Source organism: Coregonus lavaretus (genome assembly GCF_964263955.1).
Source record: "Coregonus lavaretus genome assembly, chromosome: 31".
In the NCBI taxonomy this organism is placed as follows: Eukaryota; Metazoa; Chordata; class Actinopteri; order Salmoniformes; family Salmonidae; genus Coregonus; species Coregonus lavaretus.
Genome location: NC_140018.1, coordinates 2,700,896 through 2,715,625, shown reverse-complemented (window position 1 = coordinate 2,715,625; position 14,730 = coordinate 2,700,896). Strand labels below are relative to the sequence as shown.

General features: G+C 44.3%; 1 protein-coding gene across 1 annotated transcript in view; it reads left to right on the top strand.

Annotated features, from left to right (window-relative positions):
* syndig1l (synapse differentiation inducing 1-like) overlaps positions 1-10,291 on the top strand; it is a gene marked incomplete at both ends in the record, with an annotated part of 60,640 nt that extends 50,349 nt beyond the window's left edge. Inside the window, one exon of the mRNA XM_084148735.1 lies at positions 10,133-10,291. Coding sequence (XP_084004861.1) covers positions 10,133-10,291 — 159 coding nt within the window. The remainder of the gene's footprint in view (positions 1-10,132) is intronic.
* Between the last annotated feature and the right edge of the window lie 4,439 nt (positions 10,292-14,730).

The window sequence follows — 14,730 nt, the reverse complement described above, 5'->3', positions numbered from 1 at the left end:
ACAGGTTTTTAGACATTTTAGCAAATAAAATAAAAAAATAAATAAAAAATATGACATTTACATAAGTATTCAGACTCTTTACTCAGTACTTTGTTGAAGCACTTTTGGCAGCAATTACAGTCTCAAGTCTTCTTGGGTATGATGCTACAAGCTTGGCACACCTGTATTTGGGGAGTTTCTCCCATTCTTCTCTGCAGATCCTCTCAAGCTCTGTCAGGTTGGATGGGGAGCGTCGCTGCACAGCTATTTTCAGGTCTCTCGAGAGATGTTCGATCAGGTTCAAGTCCGGGCTCTGGCTGGGCCACTCAAGGACATTCAGAGACTTGTTCCAAAGCCACCCCTGCGTTGTTTTGGCTGTGTGCTAAGGGTTGTTGTCCTGTTGCAAGGTGAACCTTCGCCCCAGTCTGAGGTCCTGAGCGCTCTGGAGCAGGTCTTTATCAAGGATCTCTTTGTACTTTGCTCCCTTCATTTTTCCCTCGATCCTGACTAGTCTCCCAGTCCTTACCGCTGAAAAACATCCCCACAGCATGATGCTGCCACCACCATGCTTCATCGTAGGGATAGTGCCAGGTTTCCTACAGACGTGACGCTTGGAATTCAGGCCAAAGAGTTCAATCTTGGTTTCATCAGACCAGAGAATCTTGTTTCTCATGGTCTGAGAGTCCTTTAGGTGCGTTTTGGCAAACTCCAAGCGGGCTGTCATGTGCCTTTTACTGAGGAGTGGCTTCCGTCTGGCCACTCTACCATAAAGGCCTGATTGGTGGAGTGCTGCAGAGATGGTTGTCCTTCTGGAAGGTTCTCCCATCTCCACAGAGGAACTCTGGAGCTCTGTCAGAGTGATCATCGGGTTCTTGGTCACCTCCCTGACCAAGGCCCCTCTCCCCCAATTGCTCAGTTTGGCCGGGCGGCCAGCTCTAGGAAGAGTCTTGGTGGTTCCAAACTTCTTCCATTTAAGAATGATGGAGGCCACTGTGTTCTTGGGGACCTTCAATGCTGCAGAAATGTTTTGGTACCCTTCCCCAGATCCTTGCCTCGACACAATCCTGTCTCGGAGCTCTACGGACAATTCCTTCGACCTTATGGCTTGGTTTTTGCTCTGACATGCACTGTCAACTGTGGGACCTTAGGTAGACAGGTGTATGCCTTTCCAAATCATGTCCAATCAATAGAATTTACCACAGGTGGACTCCAATCAAGTTTTTTTGTATGTATTTTTTATTTAACCTTTATTTAACTAGGCAAGTCAGTTAAGAACAAATTGACGGCCTTCACCGGCCAAACCCGGACAACGCTGGGCCAATTGTGCGCTGCCCTATAGGACTCCCAATCACGGCCGGTTGTGATACAGCCTGGAATTGAACCAGGGGTCTGTAGTGACACCTCAAGCACTGAGATGCAGTGCCTTAGACCGCTGCGCCACTCGGGAGCCCTCAAGGAAACATCTCAAGGAAACATCTCAAGGATGATCAATGGAAACAGGATGCACCTGAGCTCAATTTTGAGTCTCATAGGAAAGGATCTGAATACCTATGTAAATAAGGTCATTCTGTTTTTATTTTTTATAAATTAGCAAAACTTTCTAAAAACCTGTTTTCGCTTTGTCGTTATGGGGTATTGTGTGTAGATTTATTTAATCAATTTTAGAATAAGGCTGTAACGTAACAAAATGTGAAAAAAGTCAAGGGGTCTGAATACTTTCCGAATGCACTGTACATGTAATTTCACCAAAGTGATAAAAAAAAAAAAAACTGTAACACACATTTCACTACCTGGACACATCACTTCCTACTTCTCAGGGCTATAACACAGACAGGCTGTTGATGACCAAGTCTATCTCAAGTGTGAAGTCTTATCGAAGTCTAAACATCCCGTCTCCTCGTCTGTCTGTGTGACCATGGCAGACGGATCTTGGCTGTCTATGAATAAACTTAGCAGCTAATGTAGTTCTTCCTCAGTAATTATAGGAAATTATCTAGTCTAGTGTTTAGTGATGTGCTTAGAGATGGCTGATTCCTTCAGCCTGTCAATCTACTGTGAGTGAAGCAGCAGGAAAAGGTCAGGGCAGGAAAAGGTCATGGCAGGAAAAGGTCATGGCAGGAAAAGGTCATGGCAGGAAAAGGGCAGAAAAGGTCATGGCAGGAAAAGGTGGATGTGTAAGCGGTAGAACTTTATGCGCATAAGTATTGCAGAGAAAATGTTTAATGTCAAACTCACTCTCTCCTCTTGTCTTTTCCATTTCCATTACATATGCCACTTAGCAGACGTTTTTATCCAAAGTGGAATGGAGTACATTGAGGGCATATATTTTTATATGTGATCCCTGAGGGAATTGAACCCACAACCTTTGCTAAACTTGTCAGCGCCGCACTCTTGCCGAGACACATAGGACCACTCCACATAGCCACCTTCTTCAAGTTTAATCTACTCCTGTCTTCTGTTACCACTCCCACAAATACCCCTCTACTGTGATCTAGGGATCTATGCCGCTGCCTCCCGTTGCATCATGGGGTTCCAATCCAGCCTACTGCTATTTCAGCATATACTCCTCTTATCTTTACTCTCTACTTCTGTCCAATCAAAATTAAAAGATGTGAGTGGGACCGCCCCACTCCCGCCCCCCCACCTATATCTACTGTCCCCATCCCTTTACTAAATTGACAAGATAAAGTTCGTGTTCATCTTGTCTCAGTGCTGGCTCAGCTTCATCGACAGTCCATTGGAGAGAGAATGGCCCTCGGCAGTAGGCTAATTGAACACATACAATACACCCTATCCATCAAAGTGCTCTGAACGATTATAGTATGACTGCATCATCAATACCTCTAGCCAGATACGCAGATAACATACTGTGTGTGTGTGTGCGTGCGTGCATGTGTATGACTCCATCAACAATAGCTAGTCAGGAATGCAGATCACGTACTAACCTCACGCAGAGACCCAGCGACGTCTTCAAGAGGTGAACGTCTATATAACATGCTTCCAATTCATCATCTGTTCATATAAGTATTCACTAGAGACGTGGATCGTGCAATACAAATATGTGTGTTCACTGGAGACAACAGAGAGTGAAATACAATAACACAGTACTTTTTCAATGTGATTCGCTGGATTTCACAGAAGGCAGTTAGGAAGATGGATCCAGAGAGAGAGAGTATTTATTGAATTTTTAAACGCACAATCGACCTGCAGTGAAGCCGCTCAACATTTACATCACATTCAGTCATCTAGCAGACACTCCCAACCAGAGCGACCCACAGGAGCAACCAGGGGCAAGCGCCGCCCAAGGGCACATCGACAGATGTCCCACCAAGTCGAATCGGAAACCAGAACCAGCGACCTCTCAGCTACCGGCCCAAGCTCCCAACCGCCAGGCCACCAACCATCCAAGATCCCCCCCCCAAAAAAACCTCCCCCTCCACTAGTAGTTGATCCGACCAGGTCTCTCCAGATCTCCCAACAATGCTAGGTACATTTTAGATTAATGTTATTCTTTTCAGCCTTTCCTGAACCTGAGACCAGAAACAGGCTACCTGAGTGCAATACCAGAACAAATGGTCTATAGATCCTGTATCCTCACAACAAAATCTGCAGAGCTGCGATGATTGTATGCCCCAAATATTCTACATTTTGTTGGTGGCAAGAATTCTGTACAATCGTTTTAGCTGCAAAGCACAAAGTCTTGAATCTTGCGTCGTTTTATATATCAACTCCATGGAATCGGTACATCAAAAATCTCTTCCCCAGCTATGTTGCAATCTGTATGGCACAGCTGTCGACATCCTGGTCTTCAAATGAAACTGATATACTTTCCTATCTATGCTATGTTTGTTCCTCTGCCAGTTATGATCCTTTATATTGGGCAGACAGACCAGTTCCCTACCTCCTCCTGCTGTCACCTGCCTAGTGCTGTAATCAATTGGTTTTAATCTTGTACTGAGCAGACCTTCCCATACAATTCCGATAGCTCCATGAAAGATATAACTCTACCATTCCAATTTACAATATAATTTAAAAACAAAATACCCTTTTCAAACATATTTTCCATAACTACAGGTCTTTTATCAAAAAGCAAATGTTTTGTTATATTGTTCTATCTTTTCAGGGGGATGAAATTGAAATTGTAACCAGCTCTGCATTGCTTGTTTGAAAAAGAGAGATACTGTGGCTTGCGAAAGTATTCACCCCCCTTGGCATTTTTCCTATTTTGTTACCTTACAACCTGGAATTAAAATTTATTTTTTGTATCATTTGTATTACACAACATGCCTACCAATTTGAAGATGCAAAATATTTTTTATTGTGAAACAAACAAGAAATAAGACAAAAAAACAGTGTGCATAACTATTCACCCCCCCCCCCCCCCCAAGTCAATACTTTGTAGAGCCACCTTTTGCAGCAAGTACAGCTGCAAGTCTCTTGGGGTATGTCTCTATAAGCTTGGCACATCTAGCCACTGGGATCTTTGCCCATTCTTCAAGGAAAAACTGCTCCAGCTCCTTCAAGTTGGATGGGTTCCGCTGGTGTACAGCAATCTTTAAGTCATACCACAGATTCTCAATTGGATTTAGGTCTGGGCTTTGACTAGGCCATTCCAAGACATTTAAATGTTTCCCTTTAAACCACTCGAGTGTTGCTTTAGCAGTATGCTTAGAGTCATTGTCCTGCTGGAAGGTGAACCTCCGTCCCAGTCTCAAATCTCTGGAAGACTGAAACAGGTTTCCCTCAAGAATTTCCCTATATTTAGCGCCATCCATCATTGCTTCACTTCTGACCAGTTTCCCAGTCCCTGCCGATGAAAAACATCCCCACAGCATGATGCTGTCACCACCATGCTTCACTTTGGGGATGGTGTTCTCGGGGTGATGAGAGGTGTTGGGTTTGCGGCAGACATAGCGTTTTCCTTGATGGCCAAAAAGCTCAATTTTTGTCTCATCTGACCAGAGTACCTTCTTCCATATGTTTGGGGAGTCTCCCACATGCCTTTTGGCGAACACCAAAAGTTTGCTTATTTTTTTCTTTAAGCAATGGCTTTTTTCTGGCCACTCTTCCATAAAGCCCAGCTCTGTGGAGTGTACGGCTTAAAGTGGTCCGATGGACAGATACTCCAATCTCCGCTGTGGAGCTTTACATCTCCTTCAGGGTTATCTTTGGTCTCTTTGTTGCCTCTCTGATTAATGCCCTCCTTGCCTGGTCCGTGAGTCCATTTTGACTTGTTTTAAGGACATTATATCAAAGTTGGATCAGCCTGTAGTGTGGTTTTCCACTTTAATTTTGAGGGTGACTCCAAATCCAGACCTCCATGGGTTGATAAATTTGATTTCCAATGATAATATTTGTGTGATTTTGTTGTTAGCACATTCAACTATGTAAAGAAAAAAATATTTAATAAGATTAGTTCATTCATTCAGATCTAGGATGTGTTATTTTAGTGTTCCCTTTATTTTTTGGAGCAGTGTATATGTTATATTCCTTTTCTTTTAGCCATTTATATCTGGCTATATTACACCCCTTAGCATAACTAGTAACTATTCTCTGTCTAAATTTACCATAATTAGTGCTTGTAAAAGTACTTAAATAAGAGGTATCATGACGGTCAAAAACAGAGATTTCAAATGTCTGATGTTTAGAATTCAAGAAACAGGTTCTAGCAATATGCACAAAGCAACTAGTGTTTTCGTGTTATTTTTGTTCACTTATAGTTGTTTAATTCCATTGCCTGTGAGCCAATGCCACAGGTGTTAGAAAATGGAGTCAGGATATTATATGTGTAGTAGATCTGAGTATGTTGACGTGTGTGATATTGGATGTAATTTAGTGAGAGTCTGTATGATGTCTGGTTAAGAGTAATACTTTTAATGTGTATTGTCTAAATAAATAATAACCCAGCCAATTTGCATGGTTGAGTGTCTTATGTGTGTAACATGAAGTGAGTATAGCCTTCATATTCAGGATGATAATTGTAATCCATATAGTATCAACATCATTGTTGCATTAAACATCATATTCGTAGAAAAAAGTAATTGACGTTTCACATGGTTAGACAGCTTCACGACAGTACAAAATGTATCCCGTACATTACTATTCCAAAACGTCCCTGTTTTCATATCTTCCCATTGCAAAAAAACAGCGAGAAGAGAAAGGGAGAGAAGAGAGAGAGAGAGAATGAAGAAGAGGATAGAGGAGAGAGAGAGAGAAGAAGAGGATAGAGGAGAGAGAGAATGAAGAAGAGGATAGAGGAGAGGAAGAGGAGAGAGGAGGAGAGAGAGAAAGGAGAGAGAGAGAGAGAGGATAGAGGAAAGAGAGAGAGAGAGATAGCATTTGTGTGTGTGCGTGTGTGTAAGCGAGAGTGTAATTGAGCATTAGTTTTAGATAGGGAAGTAAATGACCTTTAATTATCCCTTCTAATAGATCCTGGTGCTTTGTTTGGATAGATATTAATAAATGCGACCTTCAGATTTAGAAAAGCACAACCTCCAATCTGTGCTGCTTCTGAGTTTATAGACTGCAATTTATTTATTGATAATGCAAATAAGATACCTAAAGAGTTTATCTTGCTAATAAACTCTGAATTATAATAAATCCTGAGTCTAAATAAACTCATGAGTCATAATCAAACAAATGACAGTTATTTAATGGATTTTCTTGATTTAATATGATTAGAACAGATTTTGTTGTTGAGGGTGTTTTTGTAAGAGAAAGTGTTTGTCTGAGAAAGAGTCTGTCTACGTTCCCAGGACCCACGCGGTGTGTGTACAGTGAAGCATTTAAACCCAACTCTATACACTTGCATCTCTCGCTCTCGCTCTCTCTCTCTCTCTCTCTCTCTCTCTCTCTCTCTCTCTCTCTCTCTCTCTCTCTCTGCGATGGCAGTAATGCTTTAACAGTTTACTTCTCAAAGGGATTCAAGGAAAAAGGAGAACATTCTAGAATGTTCTAGTTACTCATAGAGGTACTGTTATTCACTAGTCACACACACTGTACTACATAATGTACACACTGTACTACATAATGTACACACACTGTAATGCATAATGTACACACACTGTACTACATAACGTACACACAATGTACTACATAACGTACACACACTGTACTACATAACGTACACACACTGTACTACATAACGTACACACACTGTACTACATAATGTACACACACTGTACTACATAACGTACACACACTGTACTACATAATGTACACACACTGTACTACATAACGTACACACACTGTACTACATAACGTACACACACTGTACTACATAACGTACACACAGTGTAATACATAACGTACACACACTGTACTACATAACATACACACACTGTACTACATAACGTACACACACTGTACTACATAACGTACACACACTGTACTACATAACGTACACACACTGTACTACATAACGTACACACACTGTACTACATAACGTACACACACTGTACTACATAACGTACACACACTGTACTACATAACGTACCCACACACACACTCCGTCCATTCACTACATCCCTCTAAGCCTGACACTCAGCCCTGTAAATCCGTCCACAGGGAGACCAGCCTCATGCTACAACATGATTATTAATCTGAAGTTGAGCTACGGACTGATTAATCAATTACAGACTGTTTAATAAACGGCTTCATTAAATAGATTAAATTAGAGGGCCTTTATTGTGTGGGTCCACTGCCCTTCAACATAGATCAGTCCCCTGTTTGTCTGTTTGTCTGTGTGTGTGTGTGTGTGTGTGTGTGTGTGTGTGTGTGTGTGTGTGTGTGTGTGCAGACCAAATAAAGACATCTGCTGTCACATTAAAACTCTGTTTAAACCCCTCGAGTTTATTGACGCACTGTTTATTCTACTGTAGCATCATTAGGTCATGGGCCACATCTATGATTCTACTGTTTTATTTTATTGTGAAGGTACAGGTAGGTTATTTCATACACAACTGTCAACTGGAAGAGTAATGGTTAACTAACAAATAAATACATTTAGCCTCTTGGTTGTGTCCCAAATGGCACCCTATTCCATACATAGTGCACATAGGCCACTGGTCAAAAGCAGTGCACTATAAAGGGAAAAGGGTGACATTTGGGACACAAGCAGGAGGTTAAAATGATTTATGTGTTAGCTAACCGTTACTCTTCCCATGTGTAAATACTCGAGCTGACAGTTGTGTATGAAATAACCCACCTGTCCTTCAAAATAAAATACCCATGTTTTTCAATGCATTTGAATTTGCTATTAAAGAATGAAAAACTGAATTATTTATGAAAACATGTTTTGTTTGCCTCGAAATATCTTGAAACATGCAGAATAAGTAGTCTACGTTTGCTTTCAAAATTATTCATTGTTCAGGAGTCGTTCATCACTCCAGGAGGAGTCGTATTCTATCCTCCTCAGAAAACCACTTGTTATGTACATTTTAAAGCAGTTTTAAAAAATGAACGACACATCCAAAATCATCGTTCGTCATTCTCAAAATGACATGTTTTCTTCCGAGTAATTGGCAGGATTTGACTGACAGACAGCTAGCTATTTATTGTTCTGGTAAGAGTCGTCCACAACTCCCATAGAGAAATTGGTATTCTCTGCATCACCTCTCAGAAAACCCGCTAGTCATATCAAAGTATTTTACGCTGAAAATGAATGCAACATCAGTAGACATCGTTCATCGTTCACCAATCCGTTCTCTGGCTTCCTTTTGAGGCTGCACCTACAGGTAACTGCCAAAATAAAGAAAACACCAACATAAAGTGTCTTAATAGGGCGTTGGGCCACCACGAGCCAAACAACCTCAGGGTGCCTTGGCATATATTCTACAAGTGTCTGGAACTCTATAGGAGGGATGCAACACCATTCTACGTGTTCTGTTGATGGAAAACACTGTCTCGGGCGCCGCTCCAGAATCTCCCGTAAGTGTTCAATTGGGTTGAGATCTGTGGACTGAGACGGCCATGGTTTACATTTACGTCATTTAGCAGACACTCTTATCCAGAGCGACTTACAGTTAGTGCATACATTATTATTTTTATATACTGGCCCTCCGTGGGAATCGAACCCACAACCCTGGCGTTGCAAACGCCATGCTCTACCAACTGAGCTACATCCCTGCCGGCCATTCCCTCCCCTACCCTGGGCCAATTGTGCGCCGCACCATGGGTCTCCCGGTCGGCTACGACAGAGCCTGGATTCGAACCAGGATCTCTAGTGGCACAGCTAGCACTGCGCCACTCGGGAGGTTACATCGTTTTCATAGTCATCAAATCATTCAGTGACCACTCGTGCCCTGTGGATGGGGGCATTGTCTTCCTATGGGGACATAGTCATGGTAGCCAAACTAATGGGCAACTGGGCCTGCCTAGCTTTTTTATACTAAGCATAATGGGATGTTAATTGCTTAGGAATTGCTCAGGAACCACACCTGTGTGGAAGCACATGCATTCAATATATTCATTTACTCAAGTGTTTGCTTTATTTCGGCAGTTACCTGTATCTCACAAGGCTTGACTACTCCTAACTGCCAGTTTTCAAATCTTATGTCCCAAGACTTGTTTAATCCTAACTACAATTTTCACCTGTCTTACATCATATGATTCTAAATGCCATTTTTCCACAATCCATGAGCTTTTCCACAGTTCCATTGTGTCTCCAAGGCGATGATCCCGCCCTCCCTCCCTCCCTCCCTCCCTCCCTCCCTCCCTCCCTCCCTCCCTCCCTCCCTCCCATCCATCTCTCCTTCCCCTCCCTCCCTCCCTCCCTCCCATCCATCTCTCCTTCCCCTCCTTCCCCTCCCTCCCTCCCTCCCTACCTCCCTCCCTCCCTCCCTCCCTCCCTCCCATCCATCTCTCCTTCCCCTCCCTCCCTCCCTCCCTCCCTCGCTCCCTCCCTCCCTCCCTCCCTCCCTCCCTCCCTCCCTCCCTCCCATCCATCTCTCCTTCCCCTCCCTCCCTCCCTCCCTCCCTCCCATCCATCTCTCCTTCCCCTCCTTCCCCCCTCCCTCCCTCCCTCCCTCCCTCCCTCCCTCCCTCCCTCCCTCCCTCCCATCCCTCTCTCTTCCCATCTTTCATCTCTCACTCATCCTTCTTAACTTCCTCCCATATCTCACTCATCCTTCTCTCCTCTGTTCCCTTGTTCCAGACCAGTAAGGCAGTGAAGAAAGGTGACTTCCCGCTGGCGAGCATCGCATCCCGGAGGGCGCTGTTCCTGGCGGCCCTCTCCATCACCATCGGGACAGGCGTCTACGTTGGGGTAGTGGTGGCCCTCATCGCCTACCTCTCCAAGCCTGGACACGTATAGCAGCGCCTGACCTCCCGGACCAGACCACCGGGGGGAGAAGCAGGAGAACTAGGAACTGTCTCTTCCGGGAATGGTACACTGCCACTGCCATGGAAACCTTTTGGGGACATAGTCCTCCTTCTCCCTCCATCCCTCCATCCCTCCGGTCTTCTCCCGGACTACCAGAGGAACCACAGAACCACAGAAGACGAGAGGAAGGAGGAACCACCACTCTGCCCCTCTCCGGAACATAACAGCGCTCCTGACAATGGAAAAAGTTTTTGGGACGTGTTCATTTCTTTCCTTCTCTCTCTATCCCTCCATCTCTCCATCCCTCCATCTCTCTATCACTCCATCTCTCATTCCTCCATCTCTCCATCCCTCCATCTCTCCATCCCTCCATCTCTCTCTCCCTCCATCCCTCCATCTCTCCATCCCTCCATCCCTCCATCTCTCCATCCCTCCATCTCTCCATCCCTCCATCTCTCCATCCCTCCATCTCTCTATCCCCCCATCTCTCCATCCCTCCATCTCTCCATCCCTCCATCTCTCCATCCCTCCATCTCTCTATCCCCCATCTCTCCATCCCTCCATCTCTCCATCCCTCCATCTCTCCATCCCTCTATCCCTCCATCCCTCCATCTCTCTATCCCTCCATCTCTCCATCCCTCCATCTCTCCATCCCTCCATCTCTCTATCCCCTTCAGCCTCCCTCCCCTGTCAGCAAAGATTAGATGAAGAGACTGAGAAGGCCAAGGAGGAGGAGGAGGAGGAGGAGGAGGAGGAGGAGAGCAAGGGGAAACCAGGACAGACAGAAAAAATACATATTTCTCTGGGACCCGAGTTAAGTTGAAGAGAATTGCATTCTGCCGTTCCGCTGTTCTGTTCCGTTGTCTTCACCCCCCCTGTAGGGTCTTTGATCTCTGCTGTGTTCCTCCAACATCCTACAAACCGTTACAGAAACAGAGACGGAGACGGGGAGGGAACAGACAGGGAAAAACATGGACGCCAATTACTGAGAATTTAGCGAATGGAGGAACTTCAAGGGGCCCCGGTGTCTGGAGGACTCACTGGGAGGATTATAAGCTGAAACACTAAAAACCTTGAGTTCTCTGTGTCGTCTGAACATCTAAACAGGGTTTGAAAATGTGAACTATTTGGAGCCCCGGCTCCAACTAGCTTCACCCTTTTTTTTATTTTTTTATGTACCAATCAAATGATTCTTCAATTGGCCTGGTTCTAAGGCTTAACGTCGGGTGGTTCTCTGTCAACATGAAGCACCTCGTCTGAGATCCTTTTAGAAAGAAAGAGGGAGGGAGGGAGGGAGGGAGGGAGGGAGGGAGGGAGGGAGGGAGGGAGGGAGGGAGGGGGGGAGGGAGGCATGGGGAGGGAGGGAGGGAGGGAGGCACGGGGGGAGAGGTAGCGAGAGAAAAGGAGTGAGAGAGAGACAGAGAGAGACAGAGACAGAGACAGAGACAGAGAGAGCCCTCTTCCCACTGATGGTATTGTCATATAACAGGTCCTTATTGCTTTCTGACTTTCAGAACTTTAAAGTCAGATAAAAAATGTCTGTCTGGCCAAAGGCATGTTTTCATCTTAAAAAAGGAGACTATCTGGACTATTGTCAACAAACTCAAAACTATGAATTACTGTTTGTTGACATGACAACAAGAAAGCAAAGCTGCCAAACATTGACAGGTCTCACAATCCTATCAGACATAATTATTGTGTGTTTATTTTCTGACTGAACAATCTGTGTTGGCATGAATTGAATAAAAAGGAGGAAAAAAAGCTCATTTCCTGCTCTCTGCAGGTGAACCGGAGAGATACTGGGGAGAGATGCACAGTTCGGAAGTTGTTTCTCTCCCTAAAGCGGTACCAGTCCATCAAAGAGAAACGCCATGAGATCTATCTAATAATGTCTTGTTTTGGTCCGTTCTGACTTCCCTCCCTCATCCAAGCTAGCGTTTCTATGTGGCACCTTCACTAACCCCTGCCTGAAGGTGTATTCAGCTCTACTGACTGGCTTGGCCGAACAGTCGACCAGCCCTCGAACAAAGCATGGATACTTAGTAGTAGACAGAAGCCTGTATTTCTCTTGATGTTTCCAGTATTGCAGGTGTTACAGCACAGTGTCTGCACATCCAGTCTAGTGTCAGCACATCCAGTCTAGTGTCAGCACATCCAGTCTAGTGGCTGAGAAACAGGCGCCTCATAGGTCCTCAACTGGCAGCTTCATTAAATAGTACCCGCAAAACACCAGTCTCAACGACAACAGTGAAGAGGCGACTCCGGGATGCTGACCTTCTAGGCAGAGTTGCAAAGAAAAAGCCATATCTCAGACTGCCCATCTTTATCTATTCTTTTTATTGGCCAGTCTGAGATATGGCTTTTTCTTTGCAACTCTGCCTAGAAGGTCAGCATCCCGGAGTCGCCTCTTCACTGTTGACGTTGAGACTGGTGTTTTGTGGGTACTATTTAATGAAGCTGCCAGTTGAGGACCTGTGAGGGGTCTGTTTCTCAAACTAGACACTCTAATGTATTTGTCATCTTGCTCAGTTGTGCACCGGGGCCTCCCACTCCTCTTTCTATTCTGGTTAGAGACAGTTTGCGCTGTTCTGTGAAGGGAGTAGTACACAGCGTTGTATGAGATCTTCAGTTTCTTGGCAATTTCTCGCATGGAATATCCTTCATTTCTCAGAACAAGAATAGACGGACGAGTTTCAGAAGAAAGTTATTTATTTCTGGCCATTTTGAGCCTGTAATCGAACCCACAATTGCTGATGCTCCAGATACTCAACTAGTCTCAAGAAGGCCAGCACAACAGTTTTCAGCTGTGCTAACATAATTGCAAAAGGGTTTTCTAATGATCAATTAGCCTTTTAAAATGATAAACTTGGATTAGCAAACACAACGTGCCATTGGAACACAGGATGGATGGTTGCTGATAATGGGCCTTTGTACGCCTATGTAGATATTCCATTAAAAATCAGCCGTTTCCAGCTACAATAGCCATTTACAACAATGTCTACACTGTATTTCTGATCAATTTGATGTTATTTTAATGGACAAATAAATTGCTTTTCTTTCGAAAACATGGACATTTCTAAGTGACCCCAAACTTTTGAACGGTAGTGTATATAATATTTTAACCCAACTCTATACACTTACAGCTCTCTCTCTCTCTCTCTCTCTCTCTCTCTCTCTCTCTCTCTCTCTCTCTCTCTCTCTCTCTCTCTCTCTCTCTCTCTCTCTCTCTCTCTCTCTCTCTCTCTCTCTCTCTCTCTCTCTCTCTCTCTCTCTCTCTCTCTCTGGTCATGCATTAGTCATAACTGACATTTATCGGTCACAATTAGCTCCCTATAATGGTTTTCTCTGTAAGAGAGAATCAGCAACTCTCTAGAGCATAGCCCAAAAATAGTAACCTACAACCCAATTCGCCTGTTGGCCAGTTTTCCAGTCGAGTGTAATGATGAGTAAAAACTGCATTTGCCTGGCCGTAGCTCTCAGCTAACAAAACATTTGGGATGCAAATGACACCCTATTTCCTACATGGTGCCCTGATCAAATTACACCCTATTTCCTACATGGTGCCCCGATCAAAAGTAGTGTACTATGTAGGGAATGGGGTTCTACTTGGGATGCAACCTTGGAGATCTAAACAGGAAAGACAATTTCAGCACCGTCCACTGATGAAGATTAACCATGTCGGCTTGGCTCCTGAGGGAAATGGTTGGGAAGTGTTTTGCTATAATGGCTGCTATTAAAACTTCTTCAATGGCAGCTGTTGGCAGTGGCAGTTATTTCAACAGCAGCAGTCAGCGGCCATTTTGTTTTCCAACTCCTATGGGCATTGTCTCGCCAGTTGGGACCACCAGGCTCATTTTGTCTGACCATTATCAATAGACTTCTTCTTCACTAGACTAGACACTGAGGCCATGCACACGCAGACACACACACACACACACACACACACACACACACACACACACACACACACACTAGAAACAGGCAGAAGGTGGATGGCAGCCCCAGATAACAACCCATTGTGGCTTAATTGATTTGGTGTTTTTGGCCGTAGCACTAGCTTCATTCACTACCTAACTGAACCCCCCTGTTGTTAAGACGTGATTACTTCCTGTTCCTGTTACATGACCTTTGGCCTTATGATCCACCTATGACCCCTTTTACAGTGTGTTCCCATGGCAACCGTTTAGCCCCACCAGTTTGTGGCAGAGCTATTGATTAAGATATGTCTCTCGTCCGTTGGATTCTTTCAGATCACCATTATAAAATGTTTGTGCATGCATATGTTATGATGATGACCAACACTGTAAACTTCTACTGAGAGAGGGTGTATGTGTGCTTATGTGTTTGTCACAGTGTTCATCTCCTGCTGAGACTTGAGGCTGTCCTTATATGGATACCGTATTAGTTTGTTTGTTTGTTTACCTTTTTGA